The following is a 27,543-nucleotide window of genomic DNA, read 5'->3' as shown; positions in this document are numbered from 1 at the left end:
ATGGAGCTGTGGAGTTCATTTTGACAAACTCCCAGACCATATACTTAATATGGCCACACTGTACTTACAATGTCTAAGAATAGACTTAGCCGCTGTAGGGGCATATTGCTCATGCAGCTATGCCCTCGCCTGTGGTATAGTGCACCCTGCCTTAGGGCTGTAAGGCCTGCTAGAGTGGTGACTTACCTAACCCACAGGCAGTATTTTGTGGGCATGGCATCCTGAGGGGGATGCCATGTCGACACCAACACATACAATCTACAATGGCAGTGTGCATGTGTTAGGTGAGGGGTCCCTTAGGGTGGCACAACATATGCTGCAGCCCTTGGGGACCTCCCCAGGTCACAGGGCCCTTGGTACCACTGGTACCTTTTACAATGGATTTATCTGTGTGCCAGGGGTGTGCCAATTGTAGAAACAATGGTACATTTTAAGTGAGAACACTGGTGCTGGGGCCTGGTTAGCAGGGTCCCAGCACACTTCTCAGTCAAGTCAACATCAATATCAGGCAAAAAGTGGGGGGTAACTGCAACAGGGAGCCATTTTCCTACAGAGGCCTTGAGCGTCGACGCTCCTCCCGCGTCGCGTCAGCCGAGCGACGGGACGAAGTCGAAGTGCAATGAAACCGCTTCGATTTCTTCTTTTTCTTATCTGCACCCGAAGATTTGAAGGAAAACGAGTGGTGGTGGCTCCGCGAATGGTCTCAAGACCTTCCTCTCAAGCGAGACTAGGACCTACGTGGAGTCGAGCTCCGGGCCGCCATAAGCTTGAGGTAACGCTCCCTCAAGGCCTTCAGGGGCATGGCCCAGCACTGGGAGCACGACTTCGGGTCGTGGTCACGCTCCAGACACCACAGACAAACCCAATAAGGATCCGTCACCGACATCATGCGGTGACAGTCCTCGCACTGCTTTAAACCCAGTCTTTGGGGACATCCTCGACACACCAAAAACTCACTTCAAAACTCGACAAAACTGTTGAAATCGGTCAAAAAGAGACCAGGGTAGCTCTCTCCGGATCAGGATGTGGTGCGGAAAGAAAAGAACTGACGTCACTGCGCTGAGGCGGTATCTATGTACTACTCCTGACGTCATCATGGCGACTATGATGCCAACGACGGCCGCGGAGTTGACTGACGCCACCTACCGACGTGCAAGGGTATTGCTCGAAGAAAAATCTCTGGATCCAGTCTGACACCTGGGGGAAATTCTAAGGTAAGGAATCTGCAACTAGAAGTTTCTATCAGATATATCTGTATTTGATTTTGGTGTAACTGTAAGTTTAATGTTCAAATGTATTTGTCCAGTTCCATATCAATATATATATTTTAATAATCTGTTTAATTAAATTATACTGAATACACATTTTGTGATTGATTACATCTCTGTATTTTTGATGGCCAGTGTAGTAGAAATGAAACCCTTCTGGAAATGTTTGCCTCCAGCAGGAGAAGTTTATGTTTTCCATATCTGATGTGCTTTGGCATAGACCATAAGGGCCAGCAATGTTCATTTTGGTTATGTGCATCTCTCAAACGTGCTGTCACTTTCAGTTTGCGAGTTGCCTATTCTGCATAAAGGGTCACGCCCCTGGATGAGTTCTGCATTTTAGCAGAAGGCCCACAACTTAAGTGTTGTCTAATTTCAAAGTGCAATAGCTCTTTTCTGCAGGTAAACCTGCACTTTTGTAGAGTTTGACGTAAGGCAAAGAGATGTGCATCTCTCTGTGCTAACAAAATAGACAAATAATCCTGTCCCACTTGGTGTGAGGCACAGCCTACTCTAAACATCAATCAGTGGAGTGTGTGATATAAAACTGGTCCTGGGCATACAGTCAGGGAGTGTATTCCCCACAATGTGGCCACCCTGGCAAAGGCTAGCCATGGGACTCACTTTCATTAAATCAGGTTGCATCCTTTGCCATCGGGTTATGTGAACTACATATCAAACAACTTCTGCTTTGAAAGGATCTTACATGCTGTCCGGTGAACATGACTTTCCTTATACTTTCATATCAGTTAATTCTGGTGCTGAATTATTCCAGCAGCAGAGGCAGTTCTCACCTAGGGACTGGAGTCTGGGGCCTCTACTCCAGTAAGAGAGGGGCTGCCCACCTGAGATATCCTTATGTCGATGGCCTCTCACCACCGTAAGCGGCCATAAATGGCCACACGGCTCTAATTTCAAGAAAAAGCAGGCACACCAAGAGGTTTTCACTTTGGTTCAAAGCAAGTACTCCTGCATGCCACTCAACTGATATTTGTTTCAAGATACAAGTAGTTGCTGGGTCTTGACTTTGTTCATTTATGGATTTAGAGTAGGAACATGACATAGGAGGCACTCAATTCATCAATTAAAGACATTATGCACACAGCTCACAGAGTAATACTCCAAAATGTAAAGGTTCATACAAATAACCAGCATAACATCACATAGAGAGGTATGCACAACCCTGATTCACACTAATCAGGCTCGAGCTGGTTAGACAAAATAACTGAGGATTACTGACATAAGACCATCCTTGGCTGACAAAGCTGTGTTAAAGTGACAATGCCCTTACGCCATTCAAATATTCTGAGATTTTCTTTGGACTCCTTGAAATGGAACTGTGGGCCTTTGCCCATCGAACTCTGGTGGAAATCAACAATAAACACAGGGTATTCTCCAAGCATGGACTTTCGGTCCTAGTCTCTCTCTGGTTATTCAGGCGTCAATCCTTCCACGTTCATCACCATTTTGAAATTGTTTTGGGGATATTTTCCATTTCAAGTAAGAGATATTACATTTTTATATTTAGAGAAGTACCACAGTATTACGTATGTGCCAAACAAACAGCTCGTTCCACTGGACCTAGAAAGAACCCGGGTGGTGGAAAGAAAGGACATAACTTCAACTTACAATAGTCCTGGCGTCACAAGCAACTTCTTCCCTCCAGGCTGGTTGGGGAAAACATCTTCCAAGAAGTAATAAATATGGCCAACCGCAATGCCTGAAGGGGGAGATCAAAACAAAAGAATGGGTGAAAATATATCTACACAACGCCCAGTTTGGTACACCATACAATAGAAAGAAGACTAAATGTGAATGATAGGGCAATGTATTTTCGATCTACCTAAGTAACGTAGCCTGTGCATGGAAACTGATTGATACACATTGAAATGATGAACTAGTGATCTTCTAGGGCTGGAACGACAGCCTCTGGTATCTGAACTTGGGTTATAGGTGGAGGAAATTATGTCGTGGCATTGGGCTGCTAGACTGACATTCGAAACAGCAAGCTTTCTTATTTTTTAAAATAACATCATAATTTAGGGATTATCGAGGCATACGATGTAGTGACTTTTAACATTTGCTTGAGGTCTTATAAGGACATTGTTTTATTTAGCCACATAAGCTGTACCACTCTTACTGAATACAAACTTTGTCGTACTGACAACAGATCTTTTAAATGTTTTTATGTATGCGCATAGGCAGCGGGATTCCATTCTGCCCCTAAAAAGAGATGCTGAATATCTGCACATTTTGTGACCTTTGTGTTACTGCTGGACAGTTGAGTAACCATGGTTTCTAATGTGTCTCTCCCATGGAACATACATTTTTTGGACTATAGAAAATATCTCAAATTTTGTTCAGGTGGCAATTTAAACAGAAAAAAAGTTGCTGTACCCTGTGTCCTCTGGTATGTACTTACCCGGCATAAGTTCCGAAATTAGCCCTTAAAAAAAAAAAAATGCCTTCTCCATATTTATTTACATTTTGGAGGTATGCACCAGTACTTAATTTGTAAAATAAAAAGATAAGTAAACGAAAAGAAGTGCCAGGGTTCTCGTTAGGAGACCACTGCAACTTGCACCACACACTGCCCCTGTCATGCTGCCAATGAGAGTAACAACAGAGCTCCTAACCATCACACTCCTGCAAGTGTGACAATTCAAACTATTTCAGCCCTCCCCTTCCTCCTCCTGACCTATACGAATGGCTTGGGCAGCAGGTAATAGTACTTTTTAATATATATTGAATTAATAATTAACTGTTGTTGTGGTCATCTCTAAATTAGCCAGACAACGCCACACTGTGGCAGACTGCCAAAGGCACTGTGTTGACAATTAAGTGCTGATGCCAGGCACCGGAAACCACCGGCTCAAATTAAGTATTGGTATGCACTATATTTTTCATTAGACTTCTTGACAACTTAACCTGGCCTTAGTTTAGTTTTCCTTCTCTTTTTTCTAGGATGCCGGTCCCTCTAGGCCTGATGAATTTACCTTAAACTTTAGTGGTATGAAACTGGTTGGCTTTTCATAATTACTGGTTAGAACACGCAATTCTGTTTTTAACCATGCACCAGGATGCATGTGATGTATCCCTTCCCCCGCTGTTTGATGAAATGCTGACCAAGGGTCATGTGTTTTGTTGGTGGTAACCTCTCAGTGTTCTTTCTCCAATAAGGAGGTCCACCGAAGATGAGAAGCAGGAGTTAGTGGGATTGTCAACCAATGGCTTGAGGTGGTACCTTACGGGAGGCAATTAATTTGTCTAGCTGCAATAACTAAGCACCTAGTACAATAATGTTTTTGAATTTTAATGTAAATATGACGCTTTTTGGTCCAGATGATTCTACTGGCTAGTACCCATACAGTGAAGTTTTGCTGCATGGAGCCTTAATTTATTTGTGATTAGATTTTCTTATGGTTATAGGAAATTGTTTTTTTTGTTATTGTGTCTGAGTGGAGGGCTCCCTTTTTTCTTAATTCCCTCTTTGCTCCCTTTTTGCTTGAGATCTAATTACTAAAGTCAGGAACATCAGTTTCCATTAATTTTGTTTGAAAGTCATGTGATGCTTAGCATACATTCTATGTCAGGACCGGAGGCGAGGATTATGCTTTCCTTCCTTCACTTTATTCAACCAGAAAGCATGTGAACACATCAAAAGCAACTATATTTCCCATGGGACACTGAGAAAACAACATGAGTCAGTTAAACCAATCCGCAATTAGGGCATGCATCATATCCTCCTCTAGACTTTCCTGCCACTTCTTTCTTCGCTGCTCTGGCAGCCGACAGTTAAATGCTGTTTTCTTTTGTTTTCTTCAGAATCCGTGCTCTGGCAATTTACGTTCTTCACGCTCACTCAGTACTATATTGTTGCCTAAAATGATATATTAACTGCTGTATTAACTGCTTTATTAACCTATTTAATTTCAGCTGTGGCCGCTGGAATGTTTTCCGCTCCTTCGTGGCTACTAATTCTATGTCAGGACCGGAGGCTCTGATTATGCTTCTCAATCTTTACTTTTTAAAAAAACAGCAGCCAACAAAAAACAGTAAATATTAAGAGGCTTTGAACCCCGCCACCCATAACCACCAATAGCAGTCCAACATAGTCTATAAACTGGAGAGGCACCTTCTAACTTCCTCTTTCTTTGCTGCTCCACAGTCAGATAAGTGCCTCCCCATTTCAATGTATTATTAATGTGATATAAAATTTGTGTACCCTCATCTTGGTAATTAGTGGTGTTTACGCATGCTCCTGTTTCTTCTGCCACGCATCAGGGTGTGTGTTGCGCCCTAAGTATTCATTTTAAAATTTAGGCTGGGATTTTCCTGTTGGGGGCACCCTTTCTGCCGACAGGAAAATCAAAAAATCAAAAATTGTCAATGCAGCTTTGGCGGCGGTTCCGAGCATTTGCTTTGGCGGCTAAATTAAGTGGTCAACGCCACCTCAGCGGCGGTTCTGTGTCTTCTAGAGGCACACGTCAGAGCATTTTGGCTGTCCGCAACTGCAGAGTTAGGCACTTTTGCCTGACCTTTGGGTCGCGTTCACGAAGCGCACAATAAGACGTGCGTGGTAGCCCAATTGGGCTACACGCGCGCGCACTTCCTACGGGAGGGGAAGTGACGGTTTTTGTCAACTGCCCTTCTCGTACGACGACAGACGCCGGCCCCAGGCTGCAAGAATGGGGGGAGTGAATATAATTCAGGCAATTTCAGTATAACGACGATCCTGCTCTCCGGATCGCTTTGTGGAAATAATTTGGTGATTTTCACCTTCTTGTGCAGCTTCCTGTCTATTTTTCCCACGCCCTTGACCAAAGTTGGCTGGGGCTGTAATAATTAAAGACTCTTTGCAGACACTGCAACAGAGTTATTTTAACTCTCTTGGAAGATCCAAGTTGTGACATTATCATGTCTGATTATGAGAATTATGAGCAAGGCCTAGAGATGTATGGGCCTTATGAGGATGAAGTTTACTATTTTGATCCGTGTTTTGTACAGGTTATTGATTCTTAAGTGCAAAAAGCCTTAGATAAAGTGATTACCTCTGCCCTAGAACCTTTGTCTAAAAGACTTGATGACTTAGCTGGTCCGTCTGCACCTTCTCTTCCTGCTGGAGATACCTCATCTCAGTCTGTCCCTTCTTCAGAACAGCTGTGGCCTCACAAGAGCAAACTGGCCAATATCTCACTACCTTCTACTTCTGAACATACTAATGCTACAGATCCTCCTACTCCTATATCTTTGCCTCCTGCGGATTCTGCCTCTGATTCTTCTTCGCATGAGTCTTTCCAAACTAAGAAACGCAATAAGAAACATAAACTTTCTTCTTCTTTTTCTCCTTCCCCTTTTACTTTTGAACCTTCTGATATTATCCATCCCAGTTCTTCTGATTGGGCTCCGGCCCCTGCGGTGGCAGAATATATGCAGTTACATATTCGTAAAGATTTTGAAAAGAGGTCAGTTCCAGATTGAGATCTGAATGCCCTCGCCCATACCTTCCCCATAAAACCAAAGTCACCCCTGAAATCGATAATACTATGGTGACTTTTCTCAAGAAATTCAAAAAAAGATTAGAAAAAAGGAATAGACAGGGCCTTCAAAACTTGTCAGGACAAGCTTCTAGATGTTTCAGGGCCGCTTGCAAAAATCCTGGCATTGGCTCTCCAGACTCAGGAGACAGGTGCTGCTATTCACCCACAGGTTTTGGCTGAGTGGACTCAACGTGCTATTTGTTTTTTGGGGAATGCTAATTGTGCTTTGGCATCAGAGCAAAGGAAGTCCATTTTATTACGCACTGACCCGCAATTGGTAGATTTGGCCTCTGCTGAAGCAGGTCCCTTAGCTGAGGGGCAATTGTTTGGAGGCAAATTTGTGAAAGACATTGCGAAATTTGTGAACACCTTCACATCTCTGGACAAATGTCAGTTCTCTCTCAAAAGAACCTTCAACCCCCTTTTTGGAAGGAAGTCGATTTCGAGGACGCTCAGCCAGCCAAGGCTTCCAGCAAGGTCCTGGAAGAGGAAATTTTTCACAACACAGGGGTTATACACAAGAACCCTCACAAGCAGGCTTCTACCCCTAAAGACACAGAGGATCCTGCAGCCGCAACTATTGAGGGGCTGGTAGAGGTTTCAGAGCCATTGATAAGACCCCCACAGGTAATAAATCTTCCTTTTCCTTCTATCCCTTTAGGAGGCAGACTAAACTTTTTTATTCAAAAATGGGCCTCCTTTTCTTCAGATGTATGGGTTCTGAATTCAGTACAAGGGTACCCCATAGAATTATCAGTTATCCCTCGGCAACCGGCTCTCCCTCCTCCTATCCTTTATAGATTGCGAAATTCGAGACTTGGTGGCAAAAAAAGCTATTGCAGTAACTTCCTGTCACCCGATGGGTTTTTGCAGCAAGGTCTTTTTGGTGCAAAATCAGAGGGTAGTCCTCAACCTCAGGAAAGTTCAATCCATTTGTAGTCTACCGCCATTTCAAGATGGAGAGCATCCATCTTTTGCGAGATCTACTACAAGACAGGGACTGGATGGTTCATCTGAATCTCAAGGATGGTTATTTATTGGTTCCATAGCTCCTTCTCACCGAAGGTTTCTTTATTTTCGATGGAGAGAGACAGTTGGTACGAGTATCTGACGCTCCCCTTCGGTCTGCCTTTGGCTCCTTGGGTGTTCACCAAACTATCGAAACATGTGGTGGAACACATTTGTGGGAGTGGCATTCGCCTGATAGTCTATCTAGATGATAAGATAAGCACGGCACAGGATCAAGCCCTGTTACTAACTCACTTGCTTTGGGTAGGTTCTCTTCTCCGGGAACTGGGATTTGTAATCAATCACAAGAAATCTTCCATGATTCCATCTCAGCAAATGGAATTCTTGGGGTTTCAGGTGGATTCAGTGAAAGCTCAGTTGTTACTTCCTTCTCAGAAAATGAAGTCGATCAAGAGGGAATTAAGAATGTCATTATCGAAACAGATGGTATCTCTGAGGTCCCTGGCACGGATTGTGGGTCATTTGGCTTCATCGATTCAAGCAGTGTTCCCGGGGCCTCTCCAGCCCAAGAGGAACTCCAGTGGTGGCTTTCTGATATGGAGGCCTGGAATGGCTGAGCCATTTTTGGAGAATCACCCAAAGTTGTGATAGAGTCAGATGCAAGTCGTTGGGGCTGGGGAGCGAGATGCGGTCCGTTTTCAACCAGAGGTCGTTGGTCCTCAGAGGAACTTCGACTCCACATCATTCCATGTCTGGAATTCTTAGCGGGTTTGTGTGCCATCAGATCTCTCTCCCCACTCAGGAGCAATTGTTGCATTCTCCTGAAAATTGACAATGTGTCCATCAACTGCTTGGGGGGGGACCAGGTCTCGCCTGTTAGTGAATATTGCCAGGGGGTTTTGTCATCTTTGCCTAGATTGGAAAATCATGGTGATAGCAGAATTTCTTCCACGCAAAGACAATCTAGTGGCAGATTGGAACTGCCGTTTTTTTAAGGATTCCAGCAATTGGAAACTTCTTCCTTCTGTGTTTCAGAAGGTCATGTCTTTGATGGGCCCGTGTCAAGTTGACCTATTTGAATCTCGTCTCAATTTTCAGATTCCAAAAATTTTTCAGCAGGATACCAGACCCGTTAGCTCTGGCAACGGACGCTTTTCTTCAGGATTGGTCAACTCAGATGAATTATGCGTTTCCCCCGTTTGACATGATCCCACGAGTAGCAACGCTTCTGTGTCATCAAGCAGCATCTACAATTATCATCACCCCGTAATGGAGGGGTCAGCCGTGGTTTCCATCCCTTATGGAACTCTCGATTGCTCTGCCTCTGCAGCTCCTGATTTTTCCTCGGCTCCTCCAGGATCTGGTGGGATTGCCTCATTCTCGTCTACTATCGGGGCAACTGTCTCTTATGGCTTGGAAGATATCGGGACACATGCTCAAGTGCAAGGCCTTTCGTCTTCAGCTTCCTCTTTTATACAACAGGCTTGGGCTCCGTCCACCCACAAAAGATAATCTCTGGCATGGGCAAAATGGGTGGGTTGGTGCCTTCGAAGGGAAGTGGATACCGTGGGATCCAAGGTCAAAGACATTATAAATTTCCTGTCTGAATGTGTGAAACAGGATTGTGTTACAGGTCATTAAATAACTTTAGATCAGCTATTTCGGCAGGACATTCATGAATGAATAATAAACCTGTTGGTCAACATCCCTTAGTATGTAAATTGCTTAAAGGTATTAGGGTGGCGAATCCACCCAAACCACATTATTCACAATTGTGGGATGTGAACATTGCATTATCTTTCTTGAACAACTGGCCTGATAATCATTTGTTATCTATGAAGCAATTATCGGCCCAATTGACCATGTTGCTCTGTTTAATATCATGTTGCAGAGTTTCCGATGTGAAAGCTTTAGATCTAGCAGACTTTTCTCTCCTTCTGGAGATCCGTTTCTTATATCTAAACATACAAAATGCATGTCTACTTCTGTGGATTATCCGGCTTTTCCTAATAATGTGAACCTCTGTGCGGTTAAGTGTTTAAAGGTCTATAAACACGCACAGAGAGTTTCAGAGTGGACTCTCTTGGTCCTCTTCTGATATCCATTCAGAAACCTTTCAGACTGATGTCAGCTGCTACTTTGGCCCGCTGGGTTCGGAGGGTCATGGCAGAAGCTGGCATTGACATGTCTTTATACGGGGCTCATTCCACCAGAGGTGCCATGGCGTTAAAAGCTTTTCTTTTGGGTTCTAGGTTAGAAGATATTCTTAGAGCTACCGACTGGTCTAGTGACTCCATGTTTAAAATGTTTTATTATAAACCAGTAGTGCATGTTTCTAATTTGGTGGTGGATCAGCTTTGAACCAGCATAATCGGAGCCTCCGGTCCTCACATAAAATACAACATTTTCTAGCTTTGCGTTAAGAATTTTAGATTCTATTAAGGACAAGGAGGCGAGGATTATCCCACCTAGTAAATTAAAATGTTATTGCACACTCTGCATTGTTATGAAGTATTTTACCCACCTTTGAACTTATCGGTTGTAATATAACTGAGTCTCATAATTGTTTTTTCTTTCAGAATCTGATTCCAAACAAGGATGAAGTTTTGGTGGATCATCCGTTTTTCGTTTTGGCTAGAATGTATCTTTGGTTTGATGTTTCTATCCATCCAGGAGAGTTTGTTGGAATTCGGCACTGTATGGTATAGCTCGGCTACAACGAAAGAGGAAGTCAGATGGTCCCTCTCCAGTTTATAGACTATGTTGGACTGCTATTGGTGGTTATGGGAGGCGGGGTACAAAGTTGCTTAATGTTTACTGTTTTATATTGGCTGCTGTTTTTTGAGTAGTAAAGATTGAGAAGCATAATTCTCACCTCTGTGTCCTTAATAGAATCTGAAATTCTTAACGCAAAGCTAGAAAATGTTGTATTCTATGTCAGGACTGGAGCTCTTCTATTTTCCCATCACAGAGGAATTCTGTGAGGCCATGGATGCATGGCTTTATCAGACGTCATGGCGCCCTTGGAGTAGAAGCTCCTGGCAATAGCTGAATGTTAAAAAAAAACCTTCCCATCAAGGAAAGACCCTCTTTGACTTCTTGTCCCCCTACCTCTTAGAAAGCCTACCGCACCTACTCAGCCTAACCTGTGCAAACCCTCTCATGAGCCTGAATAGACTTTGCAGGCCTTACACAAGCCTTTATGTCGCAGACCCACTGGTTCCCTCCCCCACCCTTGGGTGACCTACCTAAGGAATCAGGCGACACTGATATATCCCGCCCCTCCCTCCCCCGACGGGTACGACTACCCTGCTTAGGCGGATGGGAATACACAGCTAGACAGGCCGTGGCGCCTGTCAGCAGGTATTTACGAAGGGGAACTAATTCCTCCCCCAGTCGAAACCCCAAAGCAAGAACACCGATATGCTTGATCCTGATGATCTTTTAGATCCACCCTCCCCAGAATGGACTCCATCAGGGAAGGTCACCACTTACTTGGTGGGGAGGGATAGGAAACCCCTAGATAAGGAGGTCTGCAACCGCCTACATGCGTAATGCACCCGTTTGTCCCTGGATGCCACAGTGGCCTTTACTCTTGGGATAAACTCACGTATAGCTATATTCCTGGCCATATACATAAGGGACCCCAAGAAGGGCATTAACCGCACTTGATGGTCATGCCAAGATAAACTACAAGACATCTCTGGGCCCCTAACCAAGATCCTCGACATGGTTGAGGACGCCAAAGCACCAGGCACCCTCATAGCCCCAGACGCCCTGTCAGGCTGGGCCCAAAGGGAAATAATTTTTCTTTGGAATGCGAACCTCTCAAAACCTTTCTCTTACTGAGAGGCACAGGTCTCTCCTAATCAAAATGGACCGTAAACTGGGCGAGTTGGTGACATCAGGGCAGGCCCGATAGCACAGGGTGGGCTCTTCGGACATCTGTTCAATAAAGAGCTCAGCAAGTTTGTGTCCACTTTTAACTCTCTGGAAAAGGCGAAGTCTTCCATTAAACGCGTTTTACCCCTGGATTTTCACTGGGGTTGGCCAGGGCAGGGGGCGCTTGATAAGCCATGCCCAACTCCAAGCCTCCATAGGTCAGGGCTCTAAGCAGTACCAATGGCAATATGCCTCCATTTTCCATGGTTTCTAACCCTCCACAAGTTACCCTCGCAACCAAGTCGCCAGAGGAGATACAAGAGGAGACATCACCTCTTCCACGTCCCATGGTGAGTGTTCAACTCCTCTTCCATATACGTTTGGGAGACTGGTTGGTTTCGTTACCAAATGGAGGGAGGTAACTTCGGATCCCTGGGTCCTTCAAACCATCCAGAGCTTCTACAGAGTTTTACGGATCCCTGTTTCAACCCACCCATCTCCTTCCCCTGGCCTTCTCTAACTCAGAGGCTGCACTCATGGAGACAGAGGTAGAGGAATTTCTTACCAACTGGGCTATTACTCCAACCATGGTACATCCCAGGGGATTTCTCAGCAATCTCTTTTGGTGGAGAAACGGGACGGCGGTCAACGTCCTGTGATAAACCTGCGAGAATTAAATGAGTGCTTAGTTTACCACCACTTCAAAATGGAGGGGATCCAACTCTTGTGGGATTTACTCAGACCCAATAATTGGCTAGTATGTCTGGTCCTCAAGAATGTGTATCTGAGGATCCCGATTTACCAACCACATCGGAGGTCCCTCCAATTTCAGTGGAAATCCCAAACTTTCAAATTCACCACTCTTCCTTTTGGTCTATCATCCAAACCTTGATGCTTCACAAAGGTTTTGAAGCCAGCTGTGAAGTTCCTCAGGACCAGAGGCATCTGCATGATTGTCTACCTCAATTATATTTTTCTTATGGACCAGTGCCCACAGACACTGACTGGCCATCTACGCTGCATGGTCGACCTTGTCCAATCCTTAGGATTCATCATCAAGAACAAAAAGTCCATCTTACTCCCTTCTCAGTCTCTGACATTCTTGGGGTTTGTGGTAAATTCTGTCAATTCTACTGAATCTTCCTTCCAGGAAGGTTGCCAGCATTTGCCATGAGATACGCAGAACACTGTCCAGTCTCACAACATCTCTCAGGCAACTCACAAGGATTGTGGTCCTCCTGTCATCGTCCATCCAGGCGATCTTCCTGGGTCCCTTGCACCAATGTGCTCTCCAGCACCTGAAAGCCACCCTCCTTCGGAGAGGACTCACTTACGCTCAGAAGGTCTCACTCTCTGAAGCAGCCAAAGAGGAGCTCTCTTGATGGCTCTCCCATGTGGAGACCTGGAACAGGCATGCTATTTTTGGTTTCCAACTGGATCTGATCTATTAGAGTCCGAGACCAGTATTTCCAGTTTGGGGGTGGGGGGAAGATGTGAGGACTTCACCACAGGTGGTACCTGGTCCGCTTCAGAAAGGTCCTTGCAAATCAACTGCCTCAAATTGCTTTCAGGTTCTTTCACAGTGAAATGTTGGATGAAAAACACAGCACGGTGTTGTGTCCCTCTAAAGATGGACAATGTAGCGGAGGTAAAACATCAATCAGTTGGGGGAATGAAGTCCAAGGCTCTCTCGGATCTAGCTCAAAAAATCTGGGACTACTGCATTCAGAGTCACATTATAGAGACAGCAGAGCTTCTTCTGGGTTAGTTAGATGGCATATTGGCAATCTAGGACCTTCAGAGACGCAAGCCTGTGAAAGCTCAATTCAACAATTTGCCAAATCCTGGCAATGAGGTGGGGCCCATTCTCTGTAGATCTTTGTGCGCCCCATCTGGACCACCAACTTTCCTGGTACTTCAGCTGGAGGCCGGACACTTATGAAGTAGCAACTGACGCTTTTCTGGATCCAGTGGGGGCAGACGTCCATATCTTGAGTTTCTTGGCCTCAGAGGATAAGGCGTATTGCTTGATCAATACCTTTTGCTCATAGACTTCTGCTGGACACTCCCTGTTTGCTGGTCTTCCGGTGGGCAAACACCCATGAGTCTGCAAACTTCTCAGAGAGATTAGGTTGTCTTTACCTCCTGAACCACGATGTTCAGTCCTTTGGGGTGCCAACAAGGTGTTAAATTATCGTGGCCTAGTAATTGTTACCTTTCCAGGAAGGAATTACAACTAAACTGTCAACTATACTGTGAGGGGTGGGGTGGATGGTCTGGGCTACAGAGTACACAGACGCGGATGTATCAACCCTTGATAGGGAGTTATATGCTTTATTTAAGTTGTAGGGAAGGTGGAACAATTAGAGTCTCTTGGTAGTTTTTTTCTTCTCTTCCTTTGGTTTCCTGCTTTCTTTGGGCCGCTAAGGTCTTTAAATGGTCTCCTTTCTTTTTCTTCCCCAGGTGGTGTTTTCCCGGCGTCCTTCTCCTGGGACCGTGAATTCCTTGTATAGCCACGACCCTCCTGGGCCGTGGCTGGCTCTCTCGTCCTCTCCCGTTTGGTTTGCTCCGGTCGTCTTCCTCTCCTCGGGTTCTGTTCTCGCTGGTTTCCCTTCTGGCTCTCGGGGTCTGGGTGGTTTCCGCGGCTCTGTCTCCTCCTGCTCCCTCTCGACGTCCTCGATCGCGGCGTCCTTGTTTTTAAAGTTATCGGCAACCCAGAAGTCCGGGGCCGATTGCCGTCTCCGCCTCCACGCGTCTCCCTGACGACGTGGGCGGAAGTCGGGAATGGCGTTTGACGAACGCCAACCCGTTACTTCTGTAGGCGAGGCGAGCGACGCCCGCCTACACACCCCTTCCCTTGATCGGGACTGATAGAGGACCGAGGAATCTGGGCAGCGGGAGAGAAAGTCAGCGGGGCATTGACGTGTCCCAGGTATATGACGGACCTGAAAGGTAAAGGGTTGCAGTTCAAGGAACCAGCGCAATACACAGGAATTTGTGTCCTTGTGGGAAGACAACCACGTCAAGGGGGCATGATCAGTGAAAAGGATGAAAGGACGACCCAGGAGATAGTATTGTAAACATTCTATCGCCCACTTTATAGCAAGACATTCCTTCTCGATGGTAGGATAGTTAGTTTCCCTAGGTAACAATTCCCTACTGATATACACGATTGGGTGATCAAAACCCTGATCGTCCGGCTGTGCCAATACGGCCCCCAATCCGACATTAGAAGCGTCGGTAAAAAGATGGAAGGGTCTGGAAAAATTGGGACATCGTAACACGGGTTCGGTAGAAAGGGCTTCCTTCAACCAGTGAAATCCCTGTAATTGTGAGGGGGAAAAAGGAGGAAGGACATTTGGGTATTGTTTCTTCAATAGGTCCGTAAGGGGGGCCGTAATGGTCGAGTACTGTGGTATGAACCGTCGGTAGTATCCGACCAACCCTAGGAATGAGCGGAGTTCCCTCTTGGTTTTGGGGAGTGGTATCTGTCTAATGGTGGCTACCTTATCTTTTTGTGGGCTCAATACTCCTTTACCGATGACATAACCAAGATAGGCGATCTGGGTCTGACCTAGGACACATTTCTTTGGGTTGGCTGTAAGGCCTGCGGCGGCCAGTGCTGCGAATACTTTTCCTAAATGGAGGAGATGGTCTGGCCAGGTAGAGCTAAAAATGACAATGTCATCGAGATAGGCAGCCGTGAAATCATGGAAGGGTCTCAATAATTGATCCATCAAGCGTTGGAATGTAGCCGGGGCACCATGGAGCCCGAACGGGAGGACAGTAAATTGGTACAACCCTGAAGGGGAAACGAATGCTGTCTTCTCTTTGTCTGAGGGGGCTAAGGGAATCTGCCAATAACCCTTCGTCAGGTCAATAGTTGACATAAAACGGGCCTGCCCAATTTTTTCTAATACTTCATCGACCCGGGGAATGGGGTAGGTATCAAAGAGTGATACCTCATTGAGTTTTCGGAAGTCAATGCAGAAACGGACCGAACCGTCCGGTTTCGGCACTAGGACGATAGGAGAGCACCATGGGCTGGTGGACGTCTCAATAACCCCAAGAGATAGCATTTTAGTGATTTCGTCCTCTATGAGGACTTTCCTTGCTTCGGGGATTCGATAAGGACGTTGGCGTACAATTGTGCTCTCAGGTGTGCAAATATGGTGCTGAACCAACAAAGTTTTCCCCGGTAGTTCTGAGAAGAAGTAGGCATGACGGTGTATTAGCTCCATAATTTGCCTTGTCTCCGTCTCAGAAAGGGACTCATTGATTCTGGGAAGTTTGGGGGAACCTAGTTGGGAGGTGGGGCATAGTTCTAACCCTAGTGGGTGAGTAGGGGTGATCATATACCCTCTTGCGGGTGCCTTATTGCCATTATCGGAATCCTCCCATTTCTTTAATAGATTGATGTGATAGATTTGGGTTCGTCTTGGGCGGTTATTTAGTTCCACTACGTAGGTAACTGGGGTGAGCGCTTTTATTATCCGATACGGCCCTTGCCATTTGGCGATTAGCTTATGTTCAGAAGTGGGTCGTAGGATTAACACTTTATCGTTGGGTTGTAGTACCCTTAACTTGGCACCCTGCTCGTAGTACGTTTTCTGATTGTCTTGGGCTTCCTCTAAATGTCGTCTTACATCTTCCCACACTGTCTGGAGATGGGATTTTAATTTGTGTATATAGTCTAAGATGGGTCTCTCCTCATTATTCTCCTCTTCCCACAATTCTGCTGCCATGTCAAGTAAATTTCGTGGTTGTCTCCCGAATACAAGTTCAAACGGGCTATGCCCGGTAGAGGATTGCTCGTGTGTCCTGATTGCATACAACACTAGGGGAAGTTTCTGGTCCCAGTCTTTTCCCGTCTCGCTCACTATTTTCCTTAACAGGGTTTTGACTGTGCGATTGTATCGCTCCACCAAACCATCCGTTTGGGGGTGATACACTGATGTCTTTATCTGGAGAACACCTAGGGACTTACATATCTGTTTCATAAGTCCGGATACGAATGGAGTTCCCTGGTCAGTAAGAAGCTCTTCAGGGAAACCCACCCGGGAAAAGAATGTTATCATGGCCTGTGCCACTGCCTTCGTGGTGATACTGGTGAGTGGAATCGCCTCTGGATATCTGCTCGCATAATCTACCAGAACGAGGATATGGGTGTGTCCTTAACTGGATGGCAGAAGGGGTCCAACTAGGTCCATACCAACTCGTTTGAATGGTGTATCGATAATCGGTAGGGGTTGCAATGGGGCTCTCCTAATGGCTCCGGGTTCTATCAGTTGACATTTTGGGCATTGGGCACAATACCGTCGGATATGTGCGTATAGACCGGGCCAGTAAAACCGTCTTAGCAGATATTCCTCCGTTTTCTCCCGGCCACAATGACCTCCCCCGGTTGATTGTGGGCTAGGAAGAGTACCTGGGTCCTATATGGTTCGGGAACTACGAGCTGTCTCTTCTCCTCATTTGCTTTTTTTGTTACTCTATACAGCAAGTCCTTGTGTCTCAAGAAGTAGGGACCTACCTCTCCAGTAGAGGCTGGTTGGACATTCTTCCAGGCATTCCCCAGGGTAGGGTCTTCGTGCTGACTCATTCTAAAAGACACAGGGGCAGTGTCTATATGGGCTACCACTCCTTCTTCCTTTGTTCGGATTTGTTTAGTTGCAAATCTATATTTCTCTGCCCTCTTTTCTCTTCGGGTTAACTTTTTCCTTGTGGGGGAGCTACATATAGGGTCTTCCCAGAAAGGGGCAGTACGCCACCACTCATCTTCCGGTTTCTTCTTTCGTGTTTGGTCTAGGATCTCATGGAATCTCTGATAGTCAGTCCCAATGACGCACTCCTCTATCAAGTTATCCATGATTCCCATGGGGAGAAGGTCAAGGTGGGAGTTCCATTCTACTTTGACCGTTGACAGGGGATATTGAGCGCGATCTCCATGAATACAGCATATTGTAACCCATTGATCTTCAGTCGGTTGTACAGGGTGAATGAGACTATGACGGATTACCGACTGACTACATCCTGAGTCAATCAAGGCCATGACCGGCAACCCATTTATCCGAAGGGGGTGTTTAAATGACACATCACTTTTTCCCAGGCATAGGACTCTTCCTCGCGTGACCCCTATTTCCATCGGTTCTATGCCCTCATGTCGTTTTGGACATCCGCGGGCGATATGACCCCACTCCCCACAATGGAAACACTGAGGTTGTTGCATGGGACTTCTCTCGGTACTCCTTGAGGGTCCTGGCTCTTCCATTGTTCGTCGGGGAGGGAAATGGGGAGGAGTTATAGGTGGTTTTCCCACGGGTCGGATTGATTGATGTTTTACGTCCCCCGACCTGTGATAAGCGCATGCAAGGTCAACGGCTGTCTCAGTGTCTATTTTAGGGTGCTGCCTTATCCAGTTTCGGGTGCTGGACGGTAGGGAATCTAGATATTGTTCTAGTACAATGATCTTAATAACGTCCTCGCGATCTGTCCCTAGGGGTCCCAGCCATTTTAGTCCTAGGTCCTTCACCCGGTAGTAGTAGGTTCGTGGGTCTTCGTTGGGTCCCCATTTGACTTTTCTGAACTTTGTCCTGTAATACTCAGTATCATGTCCCACACGTTCTAAAACACTTTTCTTTATTTCTGAATATGGGTTGGTGCCACCTGGATTAGCAGCCTGATAAGCCGATTGGAGAGTGCCCGTTAGGAGAGGCGCAATGTATTGGCCCCATCTTTCTTCAGGCCATTGCGCTGAGGAGGCTACACTTTCAAAGTTCGTGAAAAAAGAATCGGGATCTTCCCCCTCCTGATACTTTTGCAATACCGAACTGGGCACATTGGGATGCACTTTGCTTGCAGCGATAGTGTCGGTCAGTTTTTTTAACGCGTTCTCATGGACCAGTTGATTACTGGCCATGATAGTAGCCTGACTTTTTAGAGCGGATTGCAGGGCCTCTCTATCCTCCTTGGCCTCCCTTTGTTGTGCTTCCCACACTAATTGAAGGTGGCGTTGCCCTTCCGCAAGTTGTTTGATCATGTCCTCAAGACTGGGTTTTACCTCCATTGTAGTACAGTCTCGGTATGCCCGTCGGTACCCCAATATCCCACTTCTGACACCACTGTGAGGGGTGGGGTGGATGGTCTGGGCTACAGAGTACACAGACGCGGATGTATCAACCCTTGATAGGGAGTTATGTGCTTTATTTAAGTTGTAGGGAAGGTGGAACAATTCGAGTCTCTTGGTAGTTTTTTTCTTCTCTTCCTTTGGTTTCCTGCTTTCTTTGGGCCGCTAAGGTCTTTAAATGGTCTCCTTTCTTTTTCTTCCCCAGGTGGTGTTTTCCCGGTGTCCTTCTCCTGGGACCGTGAATTCCTTGTATAGCCACGACCCTCCTGGGCCGTGGCTGGCTCTCTCGTCCTCTCCCGTTTGGTTTGCTCCGGTCGTCTTCCTCTCCTCGGGGTCTGTTCTCGCTGGTTTCCCTTCTGGCTCTCGGGGTCTGGGTGGTTTCCGCGGCTCTGTCTCCTCCTGCTCCCTCTCGACGTCCTCGATCGCGGCGTCCTTGTTTTTAAAGTTATCGGCAACCCGGAAGTCCGGGGCCGATTGCCGTCTCCGCCTCCACGCGTCTCCCTGACGACGTGGGCAGAAGTCGGGAATGGCGTTTGACGAACGCCAACGCGTTACTTCTGTAGGCGAGGCGAGCGACGCCCGCCTACATATACTCTGTCTAGTTTTCTGTAGGCGTGTCTCGGATGTCAGGGCCCTGAACATTACTGTAAGAACATTCACTTCAGAAGGGGTTACCTTCCTTATATCCAGGAGGACCAAATGTAATTTGCGAGTAATCCCTTACCCTACATTCTTGGACTCCCTCTAAACTTTGTGAAGTTCAGTTCCTAAAGGCATATGAAGCCATGACTGAGGAATGGTGACCACCAGGAGAACAGCAGATCCTTATTGCCACTTCAAAGCCACGCAAGCCATTATCCTCATCTACTATTGCTATGTGGGTTAGGTGGGCTATGCAGGAAGCCTGCACTGACAACAAAGCATCTGGGGCTCATTCTACCAGAGGGGCTATGGCCTCAAAAGCTTTTGCTCTTGAGGCACATTTAGAGTACATCCTTAATGCTGCTGACTGGTTTGCTAATTCTACCTTTAAGAGATTTTGGGGGTCATTCTGACCCTGGCGGTCATTGACCGCCAGGGTCAACGACCACGAGAGCACCGCCAACAGGCTGGCGGTGCTCTCAAGGGCATTCTGACCGCGGCGGTTTGGCCGCGGTCAGAAAGGGAAAACCGGCGGTCTCCCGCCGGTTTTCCGCTGCCCTCAGGAATCCCCCATGGCGGCGCAGCTTGCTGCGCCGCCATGGGGATTACGACACCCCATACCGCCATCCTGTTCCTGGCGGTTCGCCCGCCAGGAACAGGATGGCGGTATGGGGTGTTGTGGGGCCCCTGCAGTGCCCATGCCAATGGCATGGGCACTGCAGGGGCCCCCGTAGGAGGGCCCCACAAAGAATTTCAGTGTCTGCTTAGCAGACACTGAAATTCACGACGGGTGCAACTGCACCCGTCGCACCATCCCACTCCGCCGGCTCCATTCGGAGCCGGCTTCCTCGTGGGAAGGGGTTTCCCGCTGGGCTGGCGGGCGGCCTCGGAATGAGGCCCTTTATGTCAAACCAGTCTCTTTGATAGCGATTCTGGTGGATGACAAGCTGAAAATTAGCAGAATCCTCGCCTCTAGTCCTGGCATAGTATGAAAAATTCCCTAGCTATTGTAATGGAAAGTTTCAATTCTATTAAAGAAACAAGGTGAGGATTAGCCCACCCATAGCTTGGTTGCCTTCACCCCACCCTTCATGAGATTGACTTCTGGCGTTATGAGCAAGTGTGCTCCTGTTTTCTGATATTGGTTTTGAATGATAAGATGGGTATCTTGCTTATGATTGTTGAATGTTTCTAAATCTGCATTGAACCTGCTGCATTGCTGCTTCATGCTTTTTTTAAGGTAACATTTATACGTTTGTTTCAGGATCGGACTCATCCAAACAGGACTGACGAATGTCATCTTTGGCTTTTGTCACAGGAAGAAAGGGGAGGGATATGATGCATGCCATGATTGAGTTTACTCTCATGTTTTTTCCCCCAAAGTTTTGTGAGAAATGTATTTGATTTTGATATGTTAGCATGGCTGATGGTTGAATAAAGTGAAAGAAAGCATAATCCTCGCCTCCATGTCCTTAACAGAATTGAAAGTTTCAGTTACGATAGCTAGGACATTTTTAATTGTGTCTTTTGTCTAGATAACAAGGGTCACCACCATCTAGAAAACACAATCAATCAAGGTGTGAGCGTTTTAGGGTACAGTCTCCTCATGAATAATATTCAGAAGCTTCCTTTGATTGTAACAAGTCCATATAAGAACATAAAAGCAATATGTCGAAATCTCATCCAGAATGGTAAAAGCAGTGATCCAAGGTTCATTCTTTTCAGGGAGCAATCTTCCCCCCAATTACACCCCACCCCAGATCTCTGTTACTGAGTGCTTAGAACTATTGGTGACCACACAGCAGCTTAGTGGAGGGTGAGAACATTAGCCAGCATTGTAAAAAGAAATTGGCGGGTCCAGGGAGTGTAACTGATGGAAAACATGCTGCGTGTGTGCATCATGTATATATATTGCATACAGGAAAGTAATTTTCGGGTTCAGGGATGGGCAGTGGTAAAGGGATGTAAGGGTGATTTTAGGGTTAAGGATGGGTACTAGTAAAGGGAAGTAAGGGTAACTGTAGGTTTAGGGTAGATAGTAAAGGAAGGAATGAGGAATTTTACTGTTGAGTGGGCAGTGGTAAAGGGAGTTAAGGTTAATTTTAGGGTCAGAGGTGGGCATTGGTAAAGGGAGGCATGGGTAATTTTAGGGTTTTGGGGTTGGCATTGGTAAAGCGAGGTGGGGTTGAGACAACTGGGCTGTCCTCTTTGGAGAAATAGAAGACAAAATCATTAACAAGAGTCAGCTGATCACTTACCATTAGATAGATGGAAGTTCACAAAAAGTTAGGTTATTAAAAGTGGAAAGAGGCAAGCATTTAGAAGAAGATGAGATTGCTGAGAAGGCCGGAGAGGAAGTATTGTAGGCAGGATAAGTGGAGTGTAGTAGCAACGGGCTGAATACATCTCATCAGGTGAAGCTGATTTGTGAGGAGCATCCAGTGAAACTCTCACCAGGAACCTTACCCAACAAGTCTATCAAGATGGAGTTGCCAAGCAACAAGGAGAATCCCATCAGCACCCAGGGCAGGAAGGGAGCTTGGAAATTAAGCAGCCCGAAGAAGTTCATCCGAATGTAGGGATTCCTGCGGCTCCACACATACACCAGCATAATCGTGAAGGCCTGTCCCAAGAAGAAGAGGCTGGCGAAGAGACCAAACAGCTGAGAGCTACAGAGTCAAGGAACAGAGCTGTCCAAAATGCATATTTTGGGAAGGATTTGTATAACACCATTGCGTTAGGGGTCAAATTCTATGAAGGCATACTACAGTTTCCCCTTCCCAAGTTCTTTTGCCCAGTTTTGGACGTCCCTCTCAAAGCGGGCGACACAACGTATATCCCACCACTTGGCACTCTACATAAATCTTTTTGGGTGTAATGTTTTTGCAATTTTATGTAGCACAAACGTAGCTGAAGGGCATTAGATGCCTTTACATGAGCACCAGATTACATTATTTATGTTTTTCTTTTTTTGGTACTGAGAGAATAAGTGATTTGCCTAGAATCACAGGATGTTAGGGCAAGTACGGGACATGAGCCTGTTTCCCAGTTCTAAAGTCAGCACATCTGTCTGTTAGGCCATATCTCCTTCCCCTCCTCTAGGGTGGGTCTTACACAATGATTGACCACTGGTATTTTCTTCCGTGCTCCATCACTTTTCCGGGCATGATAAAATCTCCAAGGAAACATGAAGCAGCTGCTTTTTTTGTAATATTTCCTTATTAACATTTTGGTATACAACAATTGCAATAGTGCTTCAGCCCCCCTCGCCAACAGCGATCATTAATCAATGATAAACCAACACATTGAGAGGCATTCAGAAAATTGGAAAGGCGGGGGGAGAGGAAAGGGGGAGGGGAGGAGAGTGGACGAGGAAAGGGGGATACCCCAGAAGAGCTTGAAGGAGGTACCAACCACCCCTCCCTGGGTTGTGTGTGCAGGATCCTGCTGACTCTAAAGGGGTGGGGGAAGTGTGTCAGGGAATCAGTGTTTTCTTTCAGGCCTGCATAGATCCCAAACTCACGCACCCTAAACTTCAGCCAACCACTGGGGGCCACACACTGCCAGATGGTACTGCTCAACTGGAGGGCACCTTTGAGGGAGGGGAAATTAAGCATGTTCAGGCAGTTCTTCCTTGGGGAGGGGTGGGGGCGGGGGCTCCCCCCTGATTGTCTCCCATTCAATCCATCATCTTGCTGCATCTCTCAAGGTCCCTCTCTGCATGTTCGTCTGTGTGAACGTTCCGGAGGCACACTCCCTCCGCCACTGCCCACTGCAGCACATTCGTCCTCCATCTGCTGTAAGGTGGGGTCGCTGCCTGTGCCCAATGAATGGCAATACAGCGCCTGGCTTGTCCCAAACTGAAAAGAGCAAATCTACAACTCATTTTTTTGCCCTCCTTGGGCAGCGGTAGAAGGCCTAGAAGGCAATGTCAGATCATTTGGGTTAGTTGTGTCTCTGTTATCCAGGTCAATGAAAGTGTAACCCGCGTCTACCCTACAACTCCACTTGGCGTGGACAAAATAAGCAGGGGATTCACCACACCTTACACCAGCATACAACAGCATAAGATGGGATAGATCCTACTGAGTCTTTCTAAGGACAAATAGCCGCTATGAAGATAATAAAATTGCACCATTTTAAATCTGGCATTGCTAGCTGTTTCCTGTACCTGTGCCCTAGCCCGCTTCCACTCACAGTCCATGAGGGAGCATTAAGATCTCCATCCCACCTTATGCTGGTCGAAGTTATGTCGATTTGCCTGTCGCACTTTATTTCCTGGTAATAAGGCCTTTATGTGTGCCTGGATTCAGTAGTACTTCTGGTACCTGAGATTTGCCAGGTTCATCAGGGACAGTAGAGCATATATCTCGAGCTGTACATAATATGCAGGCGTACTGTCGAAACTGTCCTGGGCCTATTCCGAACAACTCAGCCGCTTCCTGAAGTGTTATAAAGGAATTGTTGAAATAAAGGTCTTCCATGTTCTGACATCCACCCTCCACCCATTGCGTGACATTTATAAAGGACCACAGACATTGAAAGGCGTGACCCACTATAATGGAAGTAGTTGTGCATATGCAGCACGTCTCAATACGTGAGTCACCGTCCTTTCCCAGATCCCCCTAATTTGGGACACTATAAATGGGATGCCAACCGGGGTTCGACATCCCCCCATAAGGCTTTGGAGGATTAACTGGCGGCAGCTACTAAGGTTATCTCAGAGGCAGATCACAAGTGGCTCCATGGCGAGCGTGAACAGTAGTGTGGGGGCAGTGGGCATCCCTACTATGTACCCCTGCTGATGTTGAAAGCCTCCAACATCACCCGTCTGGTGTGGACTCTGGCCCTGGGTTCTCTATATAGTAGGTATACCCAGGCCCAATATTTGGGGCTGAGCCCCATTTTCCAAAGCACCTGCCAAAAATATGTCCAGGAAAGTATGCTGAACATTTTTTGTGTATCTAAAGCTACCAGCTCACCTTCGATATTTGCAGACCTTGTGGAGTGTAGGATATGGGAAAGACTGTGCAAATTCATCTTGGTACTCGTTCCTGGCATAAAGCCACACTGGACCGTATGCACCAAGTGGGTGACCACCTGGTGCAATTGTGTCACCAGAACCTTCGTAAGAAGCTTAGGGGCATATTTATACTCCGTTTGCGCCGAATTTGCGTCGTTTTTTTCGACGCAAATTCGACGCAAAACTAACTCCATATTTATACTTTGGCGTTAGACGCGTCTAGCGCCAAAGTTCATGGAGTTAGCGTCATTTTTTTCCGTGAACACCTTCCTTGCGTTAATGATATGCAAGGTAGGCGTTCCCGTCTTAAAAAATGACTCCGATGCTATTGCGTCGGATTTGTACTCCCGGGCAAAAATGACGCCCGGGAGTGGGCAGGACTAAAAAACCCGCATTTGTGCCGGATTTTAGCGCCTGGGTCAGGGCAGGCGTTAAGGGACCTGTGGGCTCAGAATGAGCCCAGAGGTGCCCTCCCAAGCCCCCAGGGACAACCCCTGCCACCCTTGCCCACCCCAGGAGGACACCCAAGGCTGGAGGGACCCATCCCAGGGAAGAAAAGGTAAGTTGTGGTAAGTTTTTAAAAAACAATTTTTTGTGGCATAGGGGAGCCTGATTTGTGCCCCCCTACATGCCACTATGCCCAATGACCATGCCCAGGGGACAGAAGTCCCCTGGGCATGGCCATTTGGCAAGGGGGCACGACTCCTGTCTTTGCTAAGACAGGAGTCATGTTAATGGCGTCTGGGCGCCAAAAAAAAATGGCGCAAATCGGGTTAAGACGATTTTTTTGCCTCAGTCTGACTTGCCCCATTTTGGGACGCCCAAACGCCATTTTTCCCTACGCCGGCGCTGCCTGGTGTATGTGGTTTTTTTTCACGCACACCAGGCAGCGCCGGTCGACTAACGCCGGCTAACGTCATTCAATAAATACGGCGCCCGCATGGCGCTTCAGAATGGCGTTAGCCGGCGCTAATTTTCTTGGCGCAAAACTGCGTTAGCGCAGTTTTGCGTCAAAAAGTATAAATATGGCCCTTAATGTTTACATTAAGCATAGGTAACAAGCAGTGAGAACCCAGATCACTAGGATCCTTACCCGTTTTTTCGCAGCGTTATTAAGAATGCTTCCCGCATGCGCTCAGGCAGGACTCCAAGCGAGGTAGTCTCCTAAAGGGAATCTAATAGCCTGTGGAGGAGATCTGTGGAGTACACGTGAAAGAACTCCACTGGGAGGCTATCTGGACCTAGACATTTACTCTGGCCATGTTGCAAAGAACCTTCAGTAGCTCGTCCAGTTGGACCTCACCTTCAATGTCTTCCTGACACTCAACTGCCAGGTGGGGGATTGCTATCCCATCAAGGAACTCCGGCATTTCACCTAACTCATCACATTGGGTCGCTGTTTATAATTCTAGGAGGTGTTACCTCAGTCTGGTTATTGGCCGAGTGGCCCACCACTGCTCGTCCATCCACTCCGTTCACTCTACTGAAGAGGTTTTTAAAAGACAAAACCACTTATCCCAGGACCTTCAATATACTCCAAATGCACTTGTGTTCACTTATAACACATGCAGCAGGCCCCAATCAACTACCAGATTTTTTCAGAAGGCACAGCTATGGATCTAAAACCTTGGGGGACTGGCACCCCAATAACCAGTTTATCTTAAAGATGCGGGGCATAGTGATGGGGCTTTCAGTGTTCACACGACAGGTGACGTGGGGATGAAGGGCACATTGTAGGAAGCTGGCCCGGTGTGTGGTAGGTATCCAAGGTACTTACACCTTATACCAGGTCCAAGTATTCCCTCTTAGTGAAGTGTAGGCAGTGTCTAGAAGCCAGGCTCTTTAGAGGGAGCTGTGGATGAGTAGCCCAGGCTTGTCTAGGAAACATGCAAAACTCATGCAAAAACACAGTTGTCACACAGCACTTATACACATGAAAGAAAACACTCAGTTGTACAAAAATAAAGGCACTTTATTTTTGGTCACACAATACCACAAAATACTAGAAGGGTAACCCTCCAATAAGTAAAACACTAATTATATATACTAGTAAACAGTAATAGGAATAGAAAAGGTTAGAAAACAGCGCAATTGCAAATAAACAACAGTGACCCTAGGGGGAGTCCAAACCATGTACTACAAAAAATGGAGTGCAAACACAGGACCCCCACCTAGATAAGTGGAATGTGCAGAGGGGAGCTGGGAGTATTAGAAAACCACAGAGGTAAGTATCACAGTACCCTCCCCCCCCCAGCGACCAGGAAAGCAGGAGTAAATCACTGGTATTTCCCCAAACCACCAAAAGGAAAGAAAAGAAGACACAAAGACGACTGCAAGCAACCAGCAGTGGATTCCTGGAGAGGAAGACCGGTGGAGAGTGGGGACCAAGTCCAAGAGACACAGTGGAGTCCAAGGGAAGTAGGAGCTACTACCCACCCAGCTGTAGTTGCAGGAGTTGGTTGACGGTGATGAGAAGAAGGTGAGCACTGCAGCCCTGGAGCTGGAGAAGAGTTCCTGAGGGATGCAGATGTCCCACGCTGGAAGAAGAATTGTAGTTGGGTGTTGGTGCAGGAATTCAACCAACAAGCCTTGGCAAAGGCAAATGTCGCGGTTGACGAAAAGTGGAGGTACCGGGACAAGGGGACCCTCAGCGACACAGAACCCACAGGAGTAGATGCGGCACCCACAGGACGGGGACATCAAAGTTGCAGAAGGAGCCCATGCAGCACACAGAAGAAGGGACCCACGCCGCAAAAGAACCACGCAGAGGGCTGTGTGTAGCAGGAGGGAGTGTTGAAGGCTGGAACTGCACCTAGCCTAAAGTTCCTATGGAGGAGATGCAAACAAGCCTTGGCACCTGCAAGAGAGACAGTGCATGAGGGTACTGTCCTGGGTGGTGAGGCAAGAGCTTACCTCTACCAAAGTTGGACAGCTGGCAGACTTCTCCGGATCACCACCCGTGATGCAGGATCCACGCCGCTCAGGATGAGAGAAGGTTCACGTACCCGGTCATCGTTGCAACAGGTGCCTGCAGATGCCGGGGAGTGACTCCTTCACTCCAAGGGAGATTCCTTCTAGTGCAGGCTGAAGACG

General features: G+C 46.9%; 1 protein-coding gene across 1 annotated transcript in view; it reads right to left on the bottom strand.

The window, feature by feature from the left end:
* DERL3 (derlin 3) overlaps positions 1 to 27,543 on the bottom strand; it is a 157,397-nt gene that overhangs the window by 37,070 nt on the left and 92,784 nt on the right. The window contains exons 5-6 of the mRNA XM_069215181.1: positions 21,894 to 22,089; positions 2,898 to 2,988 (exon numbers count right to left, since the gene is read on the bottom strand). Coding sequence (XP_069071282.1) covers positions 2,898 to 2,988; positions 21,894 to 22,089 — 287 coding nt within the window. The remainder of the gene's footprint in view (positions 1 to 2,897; positions 2,989 to 21,893; positions 22,090 to 27,543) is intronic.

Source organism: Pleurodeles waltl, chromosome 11 (assembly GCF_031143425.1).
Source record: "Pleurodeles waltl isolate 20211129_DDA chromosome 11, aPleWal1.hap1.20221129, whole genome shotgun sequence".
NCBI classification, from domain to species: Eukaryota; Metazoa; Chordata; class Amphibia; order Caudata; family Salamandridae; genus Pleurodeles; species Pleurodeles waltl.
This window is presented reverse-complemented; position numbering and strand designations above follow the sequence as displayed.